We start from the raw sequence: 25,522 nt of genomic DNA, 5'->3' as shown, positions 1-25,522 counted from the left end.
AGTTAACCAATGTTAGGAGAAACACTAGCTAACTAGCTGGCTAATGACTGCTGTAAATTAGCTATCATTTTGCTAGGCTTAGTTGGATATTTTGTTCTGATTGATTGATGTTTTGTTACCAATCGGTATCAGGGGCCAAATTCATCCAGAAGGGACGCGTCAGAAAGAAACACAGAGTTGAAGAGAGAGTTGAAGAAAGCTCTCAGGCTCAACAAATCCAGTTTTCACTAATCATGCTTTATGAAACAGGTCCCAAATGTTTTGTTTTGATGTTTTTATCAGATGTTTTGCTAACATTAGCTAACTTAAGATGTGAGTAGTCTATATACTACAGGTTGTTTTACGGGTCCTCTTGCAACATCTTTTAACCATCTTCAAAATTTGCTTTTCCTTTTGACATAGACGAGCCTCACACACAGCATATAAAAGAGGAAACATGAAAGGAGTACCAAGCTTACTTGTCTGTTATTGGAGCACAGAGCGAAAGGGGCGGGACTTAAGAAGGGTCAAATGCTACTCCAGAACCATGAGAAGCTCATAGTCTTCGACTATCACATTTTGAATCTTCAGAAAAGAAATTTTGTGGGGAAAAAAAAAATACAAATGTCTTCTTAAGAGATGTGCAAGGTGGAATATATGATCATGAAAAGGGGAGCACTGAAACTTCTGCATAATTTTTGCATAACTGCAACAAGTAATAACATCAGGGTGAATGAGTGCATGACACACGTCCATCAAACACACAAGGCCACAAAAGTCACTTTAAGAGGCCTAAGACAAAAAGCAGCCTACGTCCTTCTTCTACCTGCATATTATCTCTGATCACATCCCCCCTAGAGGATTTACAGCGAGTTCTGCTTCTGACATTTGAAGATAACTTGTCCTTTGTTTGAACACTGCACAGCTCCCACTGGGCCTCCCCGAGCTCAGGGATGGGACAGCTGTTCTGCATGTTCAGTACCACTGTTTGAAGCAGAGTAAAGGTTGATCTGAGGATGAACAAACTGTGCCGTCAAATGATTCTGACACAACAGACACGCATGCCCAAGTTCAAAGGTCAAAGAGCAAAGACCAAATCTTGTCAACACAGACAATCAGTGAGAAAAAAAAAATAGGCCATTACGCACAGACCCCGACTGTTTACCTGCACAAAATACTCCAGCTTTGTCCTTATTCTGACAAAGACAATATTCCTGCTGTTTCACTGGTATTGTTTACATGCTGCCATGCATACTCTGATTGTGGAAAAGTTTTTTTTAAAGCTTTCCACTGGTGGCAGACTTGTTCGACCGTGTAAACACAGCCTCCCGCTTTTATTCGTGCAAACACCTTCTTGAAAAGGTCAGCATTTTGATATTTGTGCATATCCAAAAACTGTTGATATTCTAGCCTTTCAAAATATTGTGTTTCTCCTCCAAATCAGAAATGTGGGCTTTTCGTTTGTGCACGTATCTCTGCCCCAGCCCTGCAAACTGCAGTAAAAACCCCAACTGAGATGCATATTCTGGATGCACTGTATACATGTGTAAACCAGGATCATATAGGTGTATCCCACATACTTAATAGGAAAATGCTCCATTCAGAATAAGGCCTAATTCAGAATATGCCGTTTACGTCACCTATATCAAATTCAGAATATTGTCCTATTGTGAATAATAGTGTAAAATTAGTTGTGCACTGTTAAAAGCTTCTTTCATATGCCGCTAACAAGATAACAGACATGTTATGTAATGCACAAGTTTCAACATGTAAACATTTATTCCCCTCTAGCAAAGGCACAGTGGGAAATGTAGTCTCTGCTAGTGCGGTGCCTCCCACTCTTGTAAATACCAAGAATCCTATTTAAATACCTCCATCCAGTTAAAAAAAAAAAAAAAAAAAAAAAAAAAAAAAAAAGCCCCCAGTATCAGCAGGGAACCAGTGACAAAAGCAGTCATGGCTGCAAGTTTTGTCATGGTGCCAACTCAGACTAATACAAAACTCCATTGAAAAAACTCCTAATTTTACCAGGCTCTTGCAACACCCTCAGAACACTTTGATCCCACGTTAGGAGGTTCCGCTCCTATGAGGAGTTGAAGTTACCGTGTGCACATTTCAGCTACAAAGAGTCAGAGTTAGTCATGACTGAAGTTACCGAGTGCAGCTTGCACAAGCAGAGAAACTCCTATTTACTTTCAGGCAAGTTTTTTATGCACAGAGTTTGGTTGAAGTAGACACACAAGTTGCAAATGTATTTCTGTAGCAACTGTGCAGCTAGGACACACTTGCAACATCTGTTACCACGTTGACAGCAGGACGCACGCAAGTAAAGGTTACACACGAAGCCGTGCAGACACTCAGGAAGAAAACGTACATGGTGAAATGCACTCAATGACAGCCACACACGCGCGCACGAGTCATTCATCCCCGTGCACACACACGTTACCCATCAGTACTCACATGCTGCTGCTCTGTCGGGTGGCAGTAAATGATGTGAATCCGCTGTCAAGTAACCGGACACCGAGTGTAAACAGTCGACTATCAAGAGTGTGTTTATGTGTTTGTCTTTGCTTGCTAACCTCACACACACGCTGTCAGACACACTCGGAAGAGGAGGAAGGATATGTGGGGGGGCTTATGTATATAAACACACACACTCCCGCACACACACACGCAGGTACAGAAGGAGTGACTTCGGGACGGCGCTCAAGGCGTCGACACACACGCTGTCACACACACCAGCACACACACTTCCTCAGTCCCTCATATGTAGTAAAAAAAAAAAGGTGCTAGGACTCTGAAGCTAGTGTTGCTAACTGTCTACTGGAGCTAACTTAGCTAGCAGCTGGCACCGTCCGTCTCCGTCTGGCGGATATAGGAGTCTGCTACTGCGCCTGCCTCCACCTCCCTGTTAATCTCTCTCTCTCTCCATAAGCTTTCATCCCTCTCTCTCTCTGGCATGACGCAACGGGACACGCCCCTCCTCCGCTCTCGGCCAATCACAGGAGAGGGCCTGACGGCACGCAGCGAGCGGCACCATTTAAAGAGCTCGAGACAAGGACACCCCATATGTAATATTAAGTAGATTTAATGTAACACTGTAAAAATGAACAGTGCAATGTAGCATGTTATTACAGCGTTATGAAGAGGATTAATATTAATCGTTCTTTTTCAGTATGAACACTTACGACAAAATGGGTCTTTAAAAAAATAAAAAAATGAAGTATATGTACAAACGAGCAGAAATGGAAGTTTAAATGACAATAAATTATTTAAATAATTCCAATTTAACGAAATATCAATATAAATGAGTCGACGAGGAGAGGAAAATATAAGTAAGCAGACAAATGCAAACATACATAAATACAAATATTGTTTATTTTTTATTTATCTTATTTCATTTTTATTTTATTTATTTATATTGACGAGACAACATCATGTAATGTCTCTGTAATCTATGCCATCTGTTTTCATTTATTCTTATTGTCATGTTTTTCTTGTTTTCCTGTTCTTATATCTTTTACTGTTTAGTATTATTCTTATTATGTTTTAATATGTCTTAGTTTTACTTCAATTTTAGCTTAATTTTCTTTCTTGCTTCAGTTTGGCCTCATTGTGTTGGCCTTCTGTTATTATTTTGCTTCTTTTTTGCTTTTGTCTGTCAAAGCACTTTGTAAACTCTGTTTTTAAAGGTGTTATAGAAACAAAATTAAGTTAGATTAAATTAAAAAAATAAGAAACGTTGCGACAGACTTCTTTAAATTAACATCTCTGAGTGAATACTAGCAACTGACACGCCTTTCTTATTAATTACAAATTCAAGAGACATAAAAGAGTGTTCAATTTAACTTCAATAAGTAAGTTATAGTTTCTTGTTTGGTGACCAAATCGAGAACCAGAATAATTTAATTTAATAATTTAAAAATATTTCTTGCACAAATGTGATACCACTCACTCAGTTGCTCTGTTTTTGTGAACTGTCAAATATAAATCATGCAACATAAAATAGCAGAGAAATACAACATATATTTTGCAAACTAAGAAGCAATAAAATGCTGGTAGCAGGAAAAAGCGCAGGTGCAACTGATAAAACTAACCCTGCTGTAAGCATTAAATTTAAGCAGGAAGTCACAGTGAAGCTAGCTTAGTGACTAGCCGGTGAAAACAGAGACCAATTCAGCTGCTGAAGAACCAGATATTTTTCTCAAGAGTTAGCGGAGACCAAAACAGAGCCAGTTTAAAGGTGTAGTGAATATTGTACTTACATTAGTCAAGTGAAACACTCCAAATGGATGATAATATTGTCCTAGATGTGTAAAATTCAGACAAAAAATCACTATGTCAATTTAGAAGGTGTGTCTGCAGCGTCACTGTTAACAGAAGCCACTTGTTGTTGGTTTAATGGAACAGAGCCAATCATAATTAGTTACACCTGTGCTTTCCCTGTTATGACAAATTAAAACACCTGCTATAATATGATGCTGCTCATAGGAAAACAATGGAGTTCAGTGTTCAGTCATGACAGCTTCCAGTTCACTTAAGTAAGTGCAAAGCAGGTCAGTGGATCATGCGAAAATGTGACTCTTACACAATAATAAATGAATAATCAATTAATATTTCATTTGGATTAAATGTAGCAAGGAAACTTTGTATTAAATTATAATTGCACAGTTCTTTCCATGGAAAATCCAAGGAACTTATTTTAGTAAATTTTTACATGACCCTTTAAAAAATATGCAGTTATGGCAGTTAACATCCAGGCAATTTTTTTTGTTTTTCATTCTTAGGCTTATTATTATGCTAATAACTGACAACATGTCTGGGCTACCTACCAGACTTGTTCTTGAGGACTTAGACGATTACTTTTCTTCTTTTTTTAAAAAAAGAAAGCCCTGTTTTCATAGACCTGCTCATTTTCTTACTTGCAATTCTGCACTGACAAAAGAGAGAAAGAATACTGTACATTCACTTTGAAATGCACAAAGTGTATGCTCATAAAGCTTTCTAACTTACACCATTATCAGAATAAGCGATATGAACATTAAAATGTTGGGTAAACTCCTCATCAAGAGACTTTAAGTGAAACAAAGCGATGAAATGAAGAGAGGAAAAGTGAGAACTGGAACTAAATGTTATGGTGCCTGGTATGAGAGAAAGAAAAAAAAAACTCAGGAAACAGCTGAAAAGGACAGGATTTGATTACAGCCTCTTTAAAAAGGTTCTTTGTAGTACTTCTTTGTAAAGTGGACAATAGACTACTCCGCTTTTATCTCAAGAACCACGTCAGGCACTTGATCGTACTCTAATTTAAAGGGAAAATACACCCTAAAACCTTTATTTATGTGATATTCCAATGAATTTCCTGCATCTATGCACATTTACATGTAGTGACGCAAGGACAGAAGTTCAGTAACATGCACAGACATAATCAGACATGGGTTCACTCATACATGATTGTTTCTCAACTCTTGTGTGTTCTCTTATCGGTTCCAGATAACGGAGTCTGTGTCAATGACATTCCTGAGAGGACGGGCTCAGAATCAACCAGCTTTATGGCGGGGATAAAAATTAATGTGACAATCGCACTGAAAGGAGTTCAAAGTCAGTAAGAAACAACAGACTGATACAAACTTAATCTTTTTTGTTTGGATTCCCGGTCGGTTCAGATGACCTGTTTTTTTCTGATAGCTCCTCCCGCTCTTGCTGAAATTTAATCGTGTGCTCTCACTCGGCTTCTGAGCAGTCTCTTAAAGGTTCTGATTAATACCACACTCTCATAGTTTCTCACACACCTCCTATGGAGACAGAGCGAGTCATCTCAGACATGCCAAGTGGGCCGACCACAAGCGTGCCAAAGTGTTGCATCACCGCCGCTGGTGTAGCTAGGCCACACTGAACCCAGCTACAAGAATTTATATGGGGCTCTTTCCCTGCACAGCAGACTCTCGATATCAATTCTGTTGTCATTTTGTGTGCGTAAAAGGGTGCACAAGAGTCAGAGTGTGTTTGGCGGGGGTCAATGTTTATCATGCACATGACCTTTCACCCTCTCGGGGGCCAGTAGCACAGAGCAGACAGTGATTTGTAGCATGCTGATTTAGTTTTGCTGCCTGTTTCTATATGAACAGGACACGAACATGTTTGCTGCGATTAAAACAGGGCACAATCTTAAAGTAAGACACTTATAAAAGTTTTATTCATGCCTTATCAGGCAACTGAGAACACTTTTATAGAGGTTACTACAGATTCTACTGTATTACACGCACGATATGTAAATTCTGCCACTAGGGGTCTCTCTTGCATTAAAACAACAACGAGGCGTTTAGCATAGCTGATGGAAATTTATCTGACGTGACTGGGCCAGGTTAAATTAAAGATTTATGCATGTCACTTTCACCAATTTCCAACAAATCCTGTGTTTTCCCAGATGTTACAGCTAGCAGTAAACGCACCTTGAATAAATTACGTATTTCCCAGATTTCCCAGAAACATTTGAGACAATTTAAGCGCACAAATCAACAAAATATATAACATATGACCAGCATTTTTAAACATTTTAATGTGGAAATGCTTCATGTTGTAGCTTTAAGTATTAAACCCTGCATAGCTTTTTTTCCCCACCATACAGTGTCAAGTGTCAGCAGCAGAGGGATTGTGAATAAAAGTGTAAGGTTCCAGTTTTTCCATAATAATGTAATGGCTGTGCCAACTGTTACATAACAGAGCCCAACCTCCAACTGTGTCAATGACAGCAGTCGGCCTCTGCGTACAGTATCTCACAAGTGATAAGATCCCCTGTTCTCGTGTACGATCATTCATCCAATGAGGGCAAAGCAACTTCTCACAGTTTCTTCAGGGAGCTGAGGAAGAGAAAAAGCAAGTGGAGCCTCATGTCAGGTGTCACAGTCGTTTCAAGCCACTTTGAGTTGCTTTCTCTTTCATTTCCATGAGTTCAGCTATTTTTTTTTTTTTTTAGTGTCCCTAAAGTCTGCACTCTGAGCAGTCTTTACATAATAAAGACATAAAAGTGCTGCCAGAGTTTCACAGGGTCATTCACATTAATTATATTATTTGATTTTGCTCATTAAATGTTATGATATAATCATGATGACATCTTTATATGATATGCACTGTAAAAAAAAAAAAAAAAAAAAAGAAGAACATTTCTACCTGCAACTGTCTCCACAAATGTTTTTGTTTAGAGTCAAACTCACACTACATTCGAAATAAACTAAATGAAGTTTTGCTGACCTATGATCTTTTATTGAGATGATTTACTTTTCTTTAAATAAATTTGAATCTTTGAATTTTAGAACCCCCTCAAAAATTCAGTGTTCCAAGACCTCGGTCAACTCTCTCCTTTTATGTTTTCTGTGCTCAGACATCCACATATGTCCACATATGTCCTGGACATGACAATAACAGTGCTGTGGTTTTGTTGGTGAGGCATTCTTGAGCATTATGTCCTCGTCACAACGGCCCTGGAAATGCTGCTTGTTTACTGGTACCACCCAAAAAAAAAAAAAAAAGAAAAGCAGCAAATGAGAGAGAGTGACGATGGGTTGTCGTGGGGGTGCGAGCTCAGTCAACTGGCAAAGAGCCGCTCACCATGAATAGGTGAATGTCCAGTGCTCAGTAACTTCTCTGTTTATTCTCTCCCCGTTCCCCCATTTCCCTCACCCCACTGGTCTGGCCTCCCTCTCCCCCCTTTTATCAACGCTCAGGACCGCCGCCACCACCCTGCTCAGCGCCGAACCCTCCAACTAGAACAAAATCTCCAGCCACACGCAGCCACCGTAATGCTTATCACAGCTCTGGGAAGTTAACACTATTTATAAAGAAGGATGTGGCCCCGAGAGCGAGAAAAGAGGACAAGTCTGACAACTGCTCGAGCACATTTGTTAACTAGAACCAGCTTGTGAGCTATTTTACAGAGGTGGGAGGTGGAAAAAAAAAATATGAAAAAAGAATTGGGTGAACAAACTGTGCTAGACATGTTGGACTTTCATCAGGGGGAGGGAATGTTCTGGGGGAGGAACGACACACGATGTTCACAAATACATACAGACATGTATGAAATCAAAGTCAAACACATGTATCCACACGCTCGTAAACTCAAGGACCTTTCAGACTGGCAGGCTGTCTTCAGCAAGGATATGTAGAAGGACATATGGCCCATTATATACACTATATAAACACTGTTATCACTGTCACAGTGGTGCAGTAACACTCATGAAGATATGAGACCAAAGAATACTCACCGCTCTGAGAAACGCACCTGAGAGATAAGTCTATAACTGACCTAATCAGCAGAGGTGAATTGTAAGTAAACAAGACCAGGTTACACTTAATTATTAGGAGTGTAATAACCATGTCATGACACCTGTCATGAACATGAAGAAGTCTTGACGAATGTTTATGCCTGTTTTCATTAATTGTGACTTGGTCAGTTATGTCATTTTTAATGCAAAGGTGTTGAAGATGTCTTTGTTATGACAGCTTGACATTAACCAAGACGACATAACCCGTCAGTGTCTTTCTCTTAACAACTTGACATTATCAAACTTGTGTTTTAACGTGACTCTAAACTGTCATATGTGGTCGGTTTTGACACTGACCTTTATAAGTGTGTCATGAATATTTTCCTTGACCTCAGGTGAAATGGTGCATGTGTTTGTCGTAAAGATGCCATTAAGTTTTATTACACTGTCAGATGCTTTTGTGACAGCGTCATAAATAATTTCCTGGACTTCAGGTAAAGTGGTACCATTTGGGCTTGTCATAAAGATGTCGTTAAATGTTATAAGGCCGGTGTGGCGACAGAGTACAGTACCGAGGTGAGTTAGCTTAAAGTTAGCTGATGGACAGACAGTGGTTAGCTAGTTGCTAAAGCAGGTGAACCGCTACCTCCTGTTACCTGTAGCTGGCGTTTGCTAGTTAGCTCAGCTAGCCATGGAGCTAGCAGCCTAATTAGCCAACTCAGCCCCAGGATTCAAGGAGCCAAACCCGGCAAGGAAGCCACCTCAGTACTGTACTCCCTGTCAAACTGGACTCAGCTAGATGCAACAGATATGAGGAGGAGGCACGATCTTTCACTCCTTAGGTATTTCCCCTCACAAGCTTTTTTTAAAAAACAAAACAAAACAAAGACTTAAATATACTGTAAATTTGCATCAGCTAAACAAAGACAAACACAATGCTTTTATTTTGTGAGGATTTTCAGCATTTGTCTCTGATATTTGTCATTAAAAATCGTCCTTGCATTTGTCAGTTTGCTTCACTTCAGATCAGTCTAACTTTACTGGACTCTTTCGCAGATGCTGCACAGGCCGCATGCACGTACTGTCGTGACGCCTCTTTCCGGGCATCTTCCAGGACCCAGTCACAAAAACACACTCACACAATCACTGTAGTTAACCATCAACAGGTCAATTCTAGGCACCCGAGTACTCAGACGGCTGTAAGAGAGGAGATGGTCTGCCAAGGTCAATATTGGCCCATTATGGTGTTATATCAAAACCTTTCAACAAGCTGAGTGTCTGTCTTTGTTGATGTGTGTGCGTGTGAGTGTGTCTGTGTGCATTTCTATCTTTGTGGGGACCGAGTTGAGGTTTAGAGTTTACAGTGAGACATTTTTGGAAAGCTTGTCCTCACTTCTTCAAAGGGCCGCGTGAAGGTTAAAGCGGTGGCTGATATTCTGGAAAATAAGCTGACACTTTTTCATTTTCTTGCCGAAAGGTAAATCAGTACCATCCTCGCGCTGACTTGACTTGAATCTGACTCAAATTGCAAATTTTAAGGACTTGAGATTTGCTTGACTAACACTGATAAAAGACTTGACTTTGACTTGGTATTCATCACTTGAGACTTGACTCAGACTTCAGACAGATAATTTGACTTATTTAATTTAAGTATTTAAGGCAAACCTGGCAGCCTACTGGGATGCAGCAGATCAGCAGAGGTCAGCTCAGCACAGTAACCCGGGACTTGCTTAAGACTTGAAGAGAAAGACTTGAGAGCTGCTTGTGACTTGCACTTTGGGGACTTGGGGACTCCCACCAATGCATGTTTCATAAAGGACCAGTGTGTGGGAATTAGTGGCATCTAGCAGTGAGCTTACAGATTGCAAACACCGCATCTAGAGCCAGTGTTTTTATTCTATTTAATTTATTTGATGTTCTGCCAATAAATCCCCAAAATATTACACACTGAACCTTTAAAATATGAAGCTACAGCTTGGAAAATAGTTAGCTTAGCTTAGCCCAAAGGCTGTAAACAGGTGGAAACAGCTAGCCTGGCTCCCTCATTTCTAAAGTTCACAAATTAACATGTTGTATATTTTGTTTGTTTAACTCATGTGTGGTTTTAGTGAAGTCAGAAAAAATCCAAAAACCTTGAGGTTACAGATTTTATTCAAATGTCAAATGCATGAGATGCATTTAAATATGTACCAGATTTAATTACAAAATTTACAACAAAAGCGTACAAAAAAAGATAATGTTTTCTGAAAAGATGTTTGGGAAAAAAAAGCACTGAAGTTTGAATTAAAATCTAGTTTGAATTAAAAAACACAGTTTGGATGACTCTCAGACCTCAGTGGTAGTAATGCTTTTGGGAGAGTTAAAGACTACTGCCAGTTGACTGGCTCTTTACCCCCCACTGTCCCACCTCCTGCATCATTTTTCCCTTCTGTGTTGCAGTAGAAGGTAGCCAGGGAGGGGGCGGGGCCATGTCCAAATGAGCCCCATGACGGGTGGAAAGGTAAGACAGTGGTGGGCTCTCTTTGATTCGAGTCCACGCCATCAATGTTAGTGATCGCGTGAGAGTTTGATGCAGCAATGTTGTTATATGTTACCACGGTGCTGGGATCTAGGACAGTGGCATTGCTGGGAGCGATGGCGTTGCTATTGGTTACAGAGTTGAGGACACTGTCTCCGTTGCTGCTGTTGCTCGGGAGACCAGAGGAGGAAAAGGTCCGAGCCGGAGCCTGGGGCGGGAGCAGATTAGTGCCCGGGGTGGGCATGAGGTTGGTGGGCCGACTGAGGGTCAGACGCTGGGTGAGGAGCTGGTGCTGCAGCCGCCTGTCCGTCCAGTCCTCCTGCGGCTGGCGGTGGATCTTCATGTGAGCGTTGCGGGACTTGATTTTGTAGAACATTCTAGAGCAAGGGAATGAGACAGGGGCTGAAATGAAGACATGAAAATCTAAACCATCTGTTGGTTCACCCTGCAGCCAAAACACAGAGAGAGAGTTTGTGCTGGAGCTTTCCTCTGATATGACTGGTCCTACTCACTTGCCACACAGCTTGCAGGGGAAGAAGCTGGCCAATGAGGGCACAGGACCCGCCTCCTCCACTCCAAAAGGTCTGTTCACTGGCTGACAGGTGGGCGTTACCTATGAAAACAGGACCAACTGTATTTTACTGTGCTGTGATTGGCTTGTTGGGCAGCATTCCACACAGGAAAACATTTAATGCATTCAACTCATTACACAAGACTACACAGATACTCCACATAGTGTTTCCTACTCCAAGCAAACACACTATCCTATTCTATTTGTTTCTATTTATTTATATTCTAAAAGTCGTTTGTGTCAGGGGTCAGAATGGATGACAGAGGCGAGACCACAGAGTCCCATGGGAAGAGAAAAATCACCACAAGACAACAACAACAACAACAACGACAGGAAAAGAGACGAAGATAGAAAGAGGATGAGAACTAAAGCAAAAAAAAACAAACAAACTGGATCAGCTGGAACATCTTGACAAGAAACAAACACATCTTAACACTAAATCCTCAGATTCTTTCAGGTGTTTCTTACACTTTTCTGCTGCTCCATCTCTCCCTCTTTGCTCTCCTCCTCCTTCTGTTCTTTCTGTTTGTCCTGGAGCTTCTTGCTCAGGTAGAAGAATTCAACACACTGGGACACGGTCTTAGTCCTCACCTGCAACATGAACACACAAACACATGCAAACATACACTTAGACGAAGATTAATTTAATCTATTAGTTCTAATCAGTGTTTAGCAAAGTTAGCTTTAAAATGTGTTAATCCAGATGTAAGAATAAATAAACAAATTAATTAATTAACAATATATTTCATCATTTTCTAGCTGGCTGAAAGCTTAGGTTGTTACATTGTTTGCTGGTTAGCTGAAATTGTAACTTAATGTTACACTGTGTCCTCTCTAGCTAAAAGTTTACAAAATGTTACATTGATCAGAAGTTAGCTTAAAAGGTAACAATTTCATTGTTTTTTTTTTTTGGTTTTTTTTTTTTTTTTAATTCTTGTTGGTGCAACCCAGCCATAGTGAACACAAAAATCAACCTGAAAGTGCAACCTTTTTCCATGTCTACATCAGATTGATTCTAAATATCATATTAGCAAACATCAGACTTCAGACAACACAATCAAGCCGACACATAAAGTTGCACTGACACACTTTGCTAATTTTGTCAATCAAGTTGCAACACCCAGTTACTCTGGCAGAACACAGTGTGCTGTGGAAGTGGTGGTTAACTTTTTTAAATCTCACCGTTGCTTAAGTTTGAATCTCGAGTTGAATGGCACTTTGAAAGTGCAGCCACTCAGATTACAGACTACAGATGTGAGACATGCTGTAACTACCACCTACCACCACCTTAATGAGTCATTACTCACACTAGCTAAGACAGAAGCTGGTAAAACAGGAGTATTTACTCTGACTTCATCATCTCCGTGATAGAACTGGTTTAGCACAGTTGTCAACCCTGGCTCTATGGTTGACTTATGCATAAACGCACAAAACACTTTTACACTGTGGCACACGCAGATTAGAGCAGGAGAGCACTGAGAGGGTAAGCATTAAAAGAATGCAGCATAAACATGGATAGAATGGATTATAACCGTTATACCATTTTCTGTATGAGTGAAAACTCTTTTCCGAAAGTTCCCAGAGCTGCACTGAAGAGGCTCTTTTCACTGTCTGTCCAGAAATCACTACCTACGGAGAGAAAAACAGACAGAAGGGTGGGGGAAGAGGAGGGCATGAGCAATAGTGAAAATAAATACCAACAGGCTGGTGAAAGATGAGTGTGACGCCACGTGACTGTTTGCTTTCACAATAAAATTTGCATGTGCATCTGCACCTAGACATCTAAATATCTAAATTGTCGTCAGAGCGGACACTACAGTGCAGAACAATGTCTAGTCTGTATTTTAAAAGGCTCTTGGGGGATTTAAAAGGAGAATGTGAGAAAGGGAGAATGAGAGAGGGGGGTGACATGTGGACAAAGGACACTATTGTACATACAGTGGGAATGGCTGCTCCTCTGCTGATTCACATTTTGATGCATACAACTGTGGCAGAGAAACGCTAAACTTCCCTCACTGGGTCACACCTCAGCTCATTTTACTTCACTTCCCATTTCAGTTGTGATTTGGTTTGAATTAAAAAAACATGACAGACTGATGGGTGGATGTCGTGGTTGAAACTGGTTGGTTCAGCTGGATTTTGAGATAAGAATTCCCCTCCAAAAAAGTTTGCCAAAGAGTTATCCGTACATCAGGTTATAATTTAATTTAGGAATGATCCTTTAAAGGTCAAAGGTCAGAGGTTTACCAGAGTAGTGGTAGTCTCCCATTGGTGAGGGCTGTGAGAACAGCAGCATCTGCAGTGTGGCCTGCACAGGAGAGAGAGATGGAGGAGGCAGAGAACAGAAGGATGAGGCATGCAATGGTTCTGCAGAGAATTAACTGTAAATGAAGGAGTGAAGAAAGAAAGAAACAAAGAAAGAAAGAACAAAGAGAAAGAGCTGGTGAGTAATGATGCATGGACGTAAGTGATGGTGGGTGGAGGAATGATGAAAATGGTGGAGCGAGTGTGGAGTAAAAGAATTAATGAAGAATAAGGAGAGAAAGACAGTCAGTATTACCACGGTGTCTCCCCGACAGTAGTGCAGGCAGTGCAGAGCCAGCTCTGTGTTACTGCCCCCGCCTGGTAAACAGCTGGAACTACACATGGACAACAGCCTCTCCACTGTACACACACACACACACACACACACACACACACAGGAAATACAAGCAGGTTTCAGACTATAAGACATGTTTAACATTGAACTATCATTATTATTCTTTAATGAGGCAGAGGAAGCTCAGATGCATTTTTTTTCTTCTGTCTGCGTTCTGCAAGTTTTAGACCATCGTCCAAAATTGGCCATGATCACTTGACACTTTACACCTTTACACACTATACTGGGGGCCCTGGATAAAGACTGTCCCCACATAATAAACACAATTATTCTGTATTCAGTTAGGTAAAATGTTTGTTGTTGTTTAAATGTCAACCAAGAGCTAATCTGAATTTTAATTTCTCAAAAAAAAAACAAAAAAAAAACATCACAAAGCCAGTTTCATTTGGAATAAAATAACAGAGTGGAACAACCAAACTGAAACTGAAAATGATTTGCTCGAGTGAAGAGTGGGATGATATTAGTGTTAACGCTAAAGTCTAAATGGCCTCCACCCTACCTGTCACATGCATATTTCAGTTTCAGGTTGTACTGGTACCGTAAATATAATGATAAAAATCTTATTATTAAATTACTGAAGGGATCCTTTCAATTTTATATATTTTTTCTTTTATTTTCTTTATGTGTCGTCCAGTTTTTGTAATTGTCTTTTTATTTTTGGGGTTCTATTTTAATGTCTTTATGATGTTGTGAGTGTTATGTGTATTAGTTGCCTGTAAAATTAAAAATAGGCATTTTTTAAAAATGTTTTCAGCATCGATCCAGCGTTCCTCCATCATACAGTTTACACCAAAATGCATGATTCATCTTCTATCAGGTCGCAGTAACTTTGACTCTTGAACTTAACAACAGTAACGTTGAAGAACTATTAACTATTCCTCTGAGCTGATTTCAGCAAAAGTTTTGGGTTGGAGCTCTAAAATGCCATCTACCTCGGTCTTGTAAGTTGGTGCTCTCCTCCAGCTCGTCCCATGGTTTCCACAGCAACTGTTCCCGTGGCGACTCCTCCTCCTGCACCCCCAACCCCTTGTCACTCACGACGCACGGAGGAAGCTCTGCCTGGAAATCAGGACCCACGTTGACATACCTGGAGAGGAGGGAGAAAGTGATCTTAGCGTCTATAAGATAAATACAAACAAAATACAAACATCCTGCAGGTGCATAATTCTAAATTAGAATTTTTCATTTACAAACTCTGTATTCCTAACTAATAAAGAGAATGGCCAATGTAACAATATATTGAACATCATGATATTGCAATTAAAAAATGTCTCGATATCGCACCATATCGTGACGATATCTAGGACAACATTACACGATTAATTATTTTATTTAAACACAGACTTCTACGGACTGCTGCATTGTTTTTGTTTTGTACTGCACGTCTTTCTTTTTCTTCTTATCGTACCCTGACTTTTTAGAATCGTTACATCCCCATGATAACTCTTCACCGTGTTTTTGAGGCATCATGCTAACAAAAAAAGTACCAAACCCCCCAAAAACAGACTCAAAACATATTTTCCATCAGCACTTTACTTACGGTAACACACCATCCTCCTCTTCTCCACACACTGTTTCCTCCTCTGCGTGATGCAGCAACGAGATGGAGGAGTACAGCCCCTTCCCCCTGCGTACAGGGTTGAGGAGGGGTCGAGGGGTGTAGCGGCCCCTCTTTAGACCCCTGCTGGAGTGAAGGATACTGGGAAATGGAGTTCCAGTGTAGATCTGGGAAGTTTGTTGCTATAAGAACACAAGGAAAAAGCATTTACATTGTTAGTCTTGTTCTTTTTTTGATTAATATGCAGCACATGGGTGGTTTGGTGGCATCTGCACAGGCGAGCAATCTGTAGCTAAACAAATTTTCCTTTTAATTTCCGAGTGTCATATACAGAGATAGGTCATATTTAGCACAGGTTGGAATCAGGAGAAAACAGCCTTGTTCTGTCGCCTTGTTCTGTGAGAAACACATCTTTCACAAACTCCAAATCTGTCTCATTTACACACTGAAAGTATTCATCATGTCTAAAAATAAAACCCCAGAACAAGACTGTGGTTTTTAGAAGCAGTGATGTAGTTGGAACGAACGTAATTTCTTGACAAACAACCATTTATATATCCGCCCACTACGTCCTCCCAGCTTCTCCAGCTGTAGCGAGCGTTGCCTCCTCACTACCTAATCTCCTGCTGACGGAGGAGCGACGACAATGTGCAAAAACCTGACAAAATGCGGCTTCTGAAATGCAGTAGATGTTCATGAAGAAGAGCTTCAGACATTTTTAATCTATTTTTTAGTCTGAATTAACTCATGAAGCCTGTACTTACACTTTTCTAAATGGAACTGATGAATGGATTTAGCCTGGATACTTCCTGAAAAAAGTTTAGTGGCGGGACAGGAAGTTAGGTATAGTTAGGTAGAGTTTAAGATCTTTGTTCTTTTCTCTGGGATCTCTGTTTTCTGTGTTCCTGGCCTTCAGGATTACAGGTATAAACCAAAACAAGGCACAAGTAGTACTATGTTAGCTCCTCTGGGAGCTGAGTGGTGCTAGCATCAGCATGCTAACATGCTCACAATCACAATAATAACATGCTGCGGTTTAGCAGGTATAATGTTAACCTTGTTGACATCTTAATTTACCATGATAGCAAGCTAATGTTTGCTAAGTAGTAAGTAGATTTAAGGAGTAGATAATGTATTAAAGTTTTATCCCTGTTACGTTCAGTCACATTTGCGGACTTACTTTGAGGCTTCCCTGAGAGTTATAGCAACTAGAGTTGTTAAAATGAGATATGACGTCATGGACAGTCAACCAAATGAAATGCACCTCGAATAGCATTACAGAGGCCATTTTTAGCAGAAATGTGACACAGCTAGTGGAAGATACACATGAACTAGATGTTATCTTTGAAGAATATGTGAACTCACAACATTGCAACCTGATTATCTATGATTTTGATCTGAGGAGGTTCTCACAGCTCTGGATGCACAAACATAAATCTGCTTTTGTTTCTTTGGTCTCACACTCAACAAGAGGAAATGCACATATTTCCCCAAACAGTTTCTGTAAATTAGTTCAAATTGTTTCCTGTGGTTAAAAAAAAAACAAACAAAAAACCAGCAGAAGTGTTGTGTTGTACTGTACCTGTACCTGTGGTTGTGGTCGGTTCAGATTGGCTGATCCATTCTTTGCTGTCTGGGTCGCCATGTGAGGGGTTATCTTGTCTCCTGCCTCATAATGGTGAGATGGATGAGAGGAAAGATGGAGGGAGGGATGGAGCGATGGAGCACTGGAAGGACAGACGGAGCTGGGCGGGTGGAGAGAAGTGAGGAATGACGAGTCTGGAGACTGAGGGACGTTTTGTGAGGCTGGAAAAATAAGAGAGGGAAGAACAAGAACGGAAGAAAAAAAAGAAAAAGAACGTCATGGTACTGTCATGCTCCATAACTGACTGTAAAACTGATTGATCTTTTTAGGTGTGATAGACTGAACAAAACAAAACTTTAAGTCAGAAACGTCACTGTTATCTCTGCAGACAGGAAGGCGTTACGCCAGACACTGACAGAATCTTTTTACTTGGAAACACTAATCGATTCTGTGAAAACCCACAAATGAACACAAAGTACAGATGCATTTAACACTGGATGTACTTTAGGCTGGTCTTCACATGCGTTCACTTGGTGTAAAACAGCACCAAAGATGCTGCAAGTGGTTTCATACGTGAAAAAGTGAAAAATGAAAATGTAATTTGCCTACAGGAAATGGGAAACTTCACAAGCTCACCTTCGAAAACCCACATGTCCCGTAAATTTACATGTGGGTATTAACCTGTGGTTTTGATTTGTAAAGGGGGAAAATTAAGTTCACTTAACACTTAATTCATGTCTAAGCACTCTAGTCGATTTCGGGTTATCGTTTTCTTTCTGAAACATCTCCGGGGACTGCACGAAGGCAACTGGACGTGCTTGAGTTTCTTGAAGATGTTCCACCCCCTATCTGAAAGACTCCTTCAGGTCTGATTGACTAGTGGGGACTTCCATGCATTCAACCTCTTGTGGGGTTATGAACACCTTGAAGTTGGAACTGAAGAATGAGAGGTGAAACATCTTCAAGAACCTAAAGCAAGTCCAGCTGTCTTCATACAGCCCCAAAGATGCCAGGACCTCAAACAGTTATGATAAACCAACTTTTTACAAGTGTCCAAACAGCTTTGCTCACTGCGGATCCCTGTTGTTTTTATGTTTTGAGTTTTTATTATTTCTCTGCCAAATTGTTTGTGCAGCAAAAGTTATAAGACTTCACTTTTAACATAGTTTTTGCTCAGTTGGTCTGCTTCAAAAGAATCAACTTTTATGACTTTTTCCTCAAATTTTGCAAAATCTAGTGGACTAGACTTTGATATTTTGATATGCAAATCCATTTTGAGTTTTAGGAGTTGTCCGTTTCAAATCCTGGAGTGGTCCTACTTCCTGGCACCATGTGGTTGGTGGATTGCAGATTCCACCCACTACTCAGGCGTATATGATGACACTCATGAAGCTGACGCTGCAACATGACATTTGCGTTTTCACAGTTATTTCAGAAATGTCTTGTTTCATCTGCATCACAATTTAACGATCTTCGCAACCTGCTTTGACCCTGTTAAAACCTGAGTGGAGGTCCTGTATATTCATCTTCTTACCATCACACATTCACAAAAATGCACACCCAGCACCTTACCTGTGCCGTTGCCATGGGATGATCTCAGGTTGCCCTCCATGTTGCTGTGGTCGCCTGATGACTGTGGAAAGCTGTGCGTCAGCAGTGGAAAGTTCCATATCAGCCCAGAGGAATGGATGGACGGAAGAGACTGGAGACGGGGAGAGAAAAACTGGAGCGTGCCAAGTGATTCTCCCCCCTGGGACGCTGAATGTCCAGCACTGACGAACACGCCGGGAGAGTCCATTTTGGAAGGCGAGTGGGAAGGAGGAGGTAGAGGGGTGGGAGGGGGGCTGAGAACAGAGGACATGAGGTGAGATGATGTGGGAGGAGAGGGGAAAGACGGGTGAGCGGGCGAAGATGATGAGGAAGGCGGCAGGTAGGAGTCCGAATCAAAAGCACAGCTGTTCCTTGACTTGGCTGATCCAGGGCCCACTTCAAATTCCCAGATATGTCCAGAGGAATCCCCACTGGGAACCACTGGGAATCTTCTCTTCCGCTGGGAGAGGAACGCCTCAGAGAAGGAGTCCAGTTTCTGGGTGTACCTCCCGCTGTTGATGCCGACGGGCGACCTCTGCGGTAGGCACCCCAAGGTCAGAGTGTCTGCTGTTCCTCTCCACCTGCCCTCTCCGGGCTGACTCGAGGGAGAGACGCTGAGCCAGGGTCCCTCGACCTCTGCTGGTTGCAGCTGATCCTCACCGGAGCCGCAGCTGGAGCCATAATCTTCTTCTCTGCCTAAATAATTGTCACTCAGTCTTGAATCAGTCCTGCAATAATCTACACTGCTGTCACTGAAGCTCCCTGCAGCGCTTCTGTTGCAGGATGTAGTTTGTTTATTAAAGTGGCTAACGTTAGCTTGCCTGTTGTAAACTGCTTCGCCTTTAGCTTCATAGCTAACATGAGCATAATTATTATAGTTTGCTTTGAGTTTACGCCTGACTCCTTCCTCACTGCCACAATTTACAGTGTAAAAAACATCATTTGCATTACTGTAGCAATCATTTTTGCTATAAAAATCATCTGCGGGGCTTTCACAACTTCCCCCGTCCTCCCAAACTTCTTCTTTTTTGCTACTGCCATACCAAGTGTCAGCAAAATGGCTGCCTAACCCAGCTTCTCCATCGAGTTGGCCTCCCAAGTTAGCGTCTCCATCCAAACCGCTACCACTTGTGTTTAGCAAGCCTCTGTCGGCCCCGCTGCTGGACCTCCTCACCCCAGAAGAGGTGCCTGAAGTCGGGAAGGAGGCTGTGGATTCTTCCCCTCTGCCTCCGTACTGCTCCAGCGGGTGCGTGGCAGGCTGAGGGGACGGGTAGCCCAGGTCAGCGCTTTGAAGGTTGGGCAAGGTGAGGTGAAAGGATGGGCGATGGCGATGGTGGTGGAGGTTGGGGAAAGACTGGGTGGATGAACGGTCGTCCATGATGGTTTTCTGGGCGTACCTAGAGTGCCTAAAGGAGACAAACAGAAACATAATGTAGGTAAGAAAGAACAAAAATAAAATGTCACACCAAATTCTGACCTTTAGAAATTTTAGCTACATTCCTACTGCCAATATTTCCATCCATTTTCCATCAGATGTGTGAACTCGAGTCATATCACTTGCACTCGAGGCAGATTGAAGTAACAAATTTCAGGACTTTAGACTCGACAAATTCAAAAACAGACTTGAAGCTCGACTTGGACTTTAACAGCAATGACTTGTGATTCAGCATTCATGCATCAGACTGAGCTTCAATCAAGGTCTAACACGTGCAGAAATTGCATCACGTCAGTTATGAATCGTTCCAAATGAACAAGACACTCATTTTCAAATTCTTCAGTATTATCCTAGCTTAAGTCACGGCCCTTCCAATGAGCCCCCTGGGACCTAAATCATTATTTTTTGATTCCATTTGAACTGTTCCACAAATTACATGTATATTTGTCAATTTAAAAGATAATTTTCCAAATCAGTAAAGTCTCAGTTTGTGGTAGGTTTGTCATAGGTTAGTCTAGTTTTGTGTGAAACCGCTACGTGAACTACATCTCTCGTCTTGCATGATATATGTCATCAACACCAACATCACTGTCCCTGAAATCTGATTTTACCTGAAGTGTTTTACTGAGATTTACTGAGCAGTTTCAGACAAATCTACCACAAACTACTGTATAAATGTCTTTGTTTTGTTAAATTAAATTGTCTCTCACCATTGACTACCATTCTTTTCTTTTCTTTTCTTTTTTTTTTTTTTCAAAATAAGTTCCCATGGGGAACACTGGAAGTGGAGGGACTTTGTCCCTCTGTAGCCTCTGTAGCATTGATTAGCAGTTTTTAGCATTCAACCTAAAACAGTTACAGTGGTGATTTTATTTGCCCTCAAAAACATTTGACAGATAATCAGTTGTGATCAAATATGTAAGCAATATAGTCTGAGGAAAATGCATTGAACACTTGTGCCAAACTGAGAAGAAGAGGAATTAATGCTACGGCATTAAAAATAATAACTGCAAACACGGTTGTTCTCCTCTTACATACTTTATCAATGGGATAAGATTTATTTTCTGATAATTCATTCACATTAACTATTTGGTCCTTGCCTAAAATGAAATGTATGCGGCAGGCTGCCCATTTATTTATTTATTTAATCCAAATCACACTCTGACTAGCAGTTTTTAGCATTCATGCTAACACAGTCTACCTCAACTGATGCCATTTGGTTTTGTTTGCCCTAAAAAAACAGACAATCAGTTGTGACCAGTGGTGGAAAGAGTACTGAAAATCTGCACTCAAGTACAAGCACTGTTACATTGTTAAAATATTGCTCAATTACAAGTAAAGGTACTGGTTTTAGAAATTTACTCAACCAAAAGCACAAAGTATTTGTTGCAAAAACTACTCAGAGTATTAGTTACTGTCATATGTCACTGTCACCTTTCAAAACTAGGGTTGCAAATTTTGTGCCTTTTTCTTAACACCAATTAACCATTAATAACTTATAAGATATAAAACACGTTTTACTCTTACTCTTTTCATTTTTTTTGTCAAGTTTGTCATTTTAAGTCAAAGTTTAATTTATTTAACAAAACAATGTCAAATAATGAGCAATGATTGCCATGACTATTGATTAAATATTCACAAATACATTTTTACAGCAATTAATTGATTACTGATTAATCATTAGCATCCTCACTCTAAACCTGTCCTGACACAGCGTTTTGTTTTTCATTCGTTTCTTTGTCCTGGTTCTCATCGGCCTGTTTGTGATTAGATCACCTTACTGGCTACAAAAAATGCAGACAAAAGGTTTGGACATCAATTCGGATTGAACTCAGTTCTCAACCATGATCTTAAAAGTAACTAAGTAGATTACATCTTGTAATGCACACTTAAGAACGAGTAAAAGTACAGACTTGAAAATCTACTCATGAAAGTACAAGTACCCAAATGAACTACAGCATTACAGTTTGTAATTAGTTACTTCAAACCCTGGTTGTGATTAGAAATGTCTGCAACAGAGTCTGAAGAAAAATGCATGAGGACTTTTGTCAAACTGACACTGCAGGAGAAGACGAAGAAGGTAATTTGCTAGCAAACACAATGCTACAAAACCAATGCGAAGTCTTAAGTTCTGGATAAAAACATTTTCTTTCCTGTTTCTACTGTGGTTAACAATATAATCTTCATAAAAGCAACGTTTCAACAGCAAAGCACAGACATTTACAGTGCACGCAGTAAATCTTTAAGTCTTCATTGGTTTTCTGTCTTTCTTGAAACCACTGCTCTAAATAGGACACTGAGTGAGTCAGAAAGAGAAAGAACGAAGGAAGATGAGATGAAGAGACAAATACACTGTATGCGTTTTGAGGTTGATGTGTTTTTTGTTTTTTTTTACCAGTCTTTGGCGCTTAATTTCCTTTTCACATATGTTCGTCCTCTGCTGTTCATGTTTCCTAGTTGTTCTTCTGAGTTTCTTCATCGTCCCCTCTGAGGTTTTTTTTGCTCTTATGCTCTGCACTGTCTCGAGTGTTTGTCTAATTATTTCCCCCTTCAGATTTTCAACTTCTCACATAGCCCTTCCTATCTCTCTCTCTCTCTCTCTCTCTCTCTCTCTCTCTCTCTCTCTCTCTCTCTCTCTCACTCACTCTCTCTCTCTCTCTCGCTTTAGTGTGTATCCCTTGACAAGACACACACACATGCACACAGTCTGTCACACATACCTAAAGCAAAACGGACACATAACCACTGACACACAGGTCACATAAGCTGTTTTTCACACATACACACACTAATTTACTCACTCAGTTACTTGCTGAAACACACGTATATACACACTGACTTTCACACACACACACACGCAAACTCTTGCAGGTGTCAGAGGGGACCAGCGGGTAGTGATGTCGCCTCTCTGCCTTTTCGTCGTCGTGGTAACCACATCCTGAGGAAACAAACGCTGACGGATCTCCCTCCTTTCAGCTATCTTTATCTCTCTGCCCCCCCCCTCCATCTCTCTGTCTCTCTTTCCGTCTCTTTGCCCGTCCTTATCTCTCTGTGTCTCACCATACGCCCAACTTTGTTTTCTCTGTCTCTCTCTTGTCCTTCCTTTCTTCTTCTGTTGTCTTTTCATGTCTATACTTTCGTCAGTCTTTGTGTCCTTTCTGATTTTTGTTGCTATGTCTTTTTACAACAGAGGGGCATACATGCACTTCTCCTTCCTGTAGTTCTTTTCTGTAGTTTCTTTATGGTTTTTTTTTTTAAACACTCAGGGATGTGTACAAAATTTAAATTGTTCACACTTTATTTTAAGAGTACACTAAAAAGACATAACAAGCTGTACTTTGTGTCAAATTAGACAAAATCTAAAAATGATAATGTCTTTATTTCACAGTAGTAGACCCTTATTAGACTTATTTAGAGAGCAATTAAGGACACATTACAATCAATCTGTACTGTAAACTAAAGTATTAATTAGACTCTTATTAAACTTTCTTAGAGGATAATTAAGGACACATTACAACTTAACTGTACTGTAAACTAAAGTGTAAATTAGACTTATCAAACTGTCTTAGAGAGCAGTTGAGGACACATCAAAACTGAACTGTACTGTAAACTTAAGTGTAAATTAGACACGTATTAAACTTTCTTAGAGAGAAATTAAGGACACATCAGAACAGAGCTGTACTATAAACTAATGAGTTCTTTCCCACTGGTTGACCATTTATTGAACTGTACTGTAAACTAAAGTGTAAATTAGTCCCTTATTAGACTTTATCAGAGGGTAATTAAGGACACATTACAATCAAAGTTTGCTGTAAACTAAAGTGTAAATTAGACTCTTATTAAACTTTCTTAGAGAGTAATTAATGACATATTACAACAAACTGTACTGTAAACTAAAGTGTATTTTTCCCCACTGTTAGAACCTAACTTGACTTCATTATAGGGTAATTAAGGACACATTACAATCAAACTGTGCTGTAAACTAAAGTGTAAATTAGACTCTTATTAAACTTTCTTAGAGAGTAACTAAGGACACATTAAAACTGAACTGTACTGTAAACTAAAGTGTGTTCTCTTCCCCTGATAAAAACAATAGAAAAAAATTAGGGACACACAGAATTGTACTATAAAGTGTATTGTTTCCCATTGTTAGACCATTATTAGACTTTATTAGAGACTAAATAGGGACATTTTACAGTACAGTACAGTTATGTTGCAATGTGTCCCTAATTAGCCATTAATGAAGTCTAATAATGGTCTGACTGTGGGTCTAATTGTGGGAAATGATACACTTTAGTTTATAGTGCACCTCTGTTGTAATGCCACTGTATTTACCGTTTCATAAGGTCTAACAAAGATCTGATAAAGAGTCTACAGCTTGTTACATCTTATTAACTGTAAAATGAAGTGTGACCTGAAGTGCTACTTTAGCGCAATTAACCTTAGTCAAGTCGTTTGACTGGCTGATAAATGTGTGTATATGTGTGAAAAATTCATGTAGATGTGTCTCTCAGCTGGTGTAAATGCACATGCATACATCCTTGTGTGACTAGTAGTGTGTGTGTGTGTGTGTGTGTGTGTGTGTGTGTGTGTGTGTGTGTGTGTGTGTGTGTGTAGAGGTGGTAGCGTAGCTGTTTACCAGATCAAGATTCTCCGGCTGAGTCAGCTGACAGGAAGTGAGAGAGAATGAAACAGGAAGAAAGGACGGCAACAAACGATGAGGTTCAGGGAACCCTCTAAACACCCTGCAGCCCCACCTACTTGCCCACCCACTCACCCACCACACACACACACACACACACGCACACACACACACACACACGCACACACACACACACACACACACACACACACACATACCCACACTAAGTAGGCATCTTTAATGTGCCGACATGCCGTTTTCTACCTTTGTTATGTCATGTAACCTTAAAACACCTACACATACTCACACACCTAACCCCAAACACGACCGCGGACAGCAACTTCACACACACACACACACACACACACACGCACACACAAGCCTGTGAGGTTCAGACGAGACAGGGAATGATCTTGCTGAATTAAAGTTAATTAAAATAAAAATTAATGGTACTAAATCATTGTGTTCAGTAAGATCGTCTGTGTTAAACTGCCTGATGTGTCTCTTCTGTAAGAGAGCGAAGTTACAGTGTCTTCTTCATTGTCTGTTTGGTGAATTTGAGCCTCTACCACTGTTCTTATACCACGTTATGAAATGTTATTAGGGATGTCATGGTTCTCCAAATCCACAGTTTAATATGACTGTTGGTTTTAGGGTCATGATTCAATTAGATTTTTCAATTTAAACAATTTTTTTAGCAGTTTTATGCCCTGACTAACTGTGA

At 40.4% G+C, this 25,522-nt stretch overlaps 2 protein-coding genes across 2 annotated transcripts in view; both read right to left on the bottom strand.

Annotated features, from left to right (window-relative positions):
* Nucleotides 1–3,119, bottom strand: part of LOC146305548 (pyruvate carboxylase, mitochondrial-like) — a 399,577-nt gene extending 396,458 nt beyond the window's left edge. Inside the window, exon 1 of the mRNA XM_084711698.1 lies at nucleotides 2,440–3,119. Within this exon, the coding sequence (XP_084567824.1) occupies nucleotides 2,440–2,441 (2 nt within the window). The 5' untranslated portion in view covers nucleotides 2,442–3,119. The remainder of the gene's footprint in view (nucleotides 1–2,439) is intronic.
* Nucleotides 3,120–10,380: 7,261 nt separating this feature from the next.
* Nucleotides 10,381–22,735, bottom strand: LOC146305547 (uncharacterized). Its single transcript, XM_084712968.1, has 11 exons — nucleotides 22,552–22,735; nucleotides 18,704–20,127; nucleotides 17,135–17,352; nucleotides 15,529–15,728; nucleotides 14,921–15,075; nucleotides 13,890–13,993; nucleotides 13,577–13,637; nucleotides 12,870–12,958; nucleotides 11,798–11,920; nucleotides 11,271–11,371; nucleotides 10,381–11,135 (listed from the first exon to the last, which is right to left on the bottom strand). The coding sequence occupies exons 1-11, from the start codon at nucleotides 22,602–22,604 to the stop codon at nucleotides 10,607–10,609; spliced, it is 3,057 nt and encodes a 1,018-aa protein (XP_084569094.1). The 5' UTR covers nucleotides 22,605–22,735; the 3' UTR covers nucleotides 10,381–10,606.
* Between the last annotated feature and the right edge of the window lie 2,787 nt (nucleotides 22,736–25,522).

This window comes from Lutjanus erythropterus, chromosome 23 (assembly GCF_056507025.1).
Source record: "Lutjanus erythropterus isolate fLutEry1 chromosome 23, fLutEry1.hap2, whole genome shotgun sequence".
Lineage (NCBI taxonomy): Eukaryota > Metazoa > Chordata > Actinopteri > Lutjaniformes > Lutjanidae > Lutjanus > Lutjanus erythropterus.
The sequence above is the reverse complement of the archived record's forward strand: the minus strand, read 5'-3'. Positions and strand labels throughout refer to the sequence as shown.

Excerpts from the sequence above, each read along its gene's own strand:
- LOC146305547 (XM_084712968.1), bottom strand. The coding sequence starts at position 22,604 with ATGAACAGCAGAGGACGAACATATGTGAAAAGGAAATTAAGCGCCAAA. Across the intron at positions 15,729-17,134 it reads TGAACCGACCACAACCACAG|CAACAAACTTCCCAGATCTA; the intron begins GTACAGGTACAG and ends GTGTTCTTATAG. Across the intron at positions 11,136-11,270 it reads CCCTGCAAGCTGTGTGGCAA|AATGTTCTACAAAATCAAGT; the intron begins GTGAGTAGGACC and ends CCCTTGCTCTAG.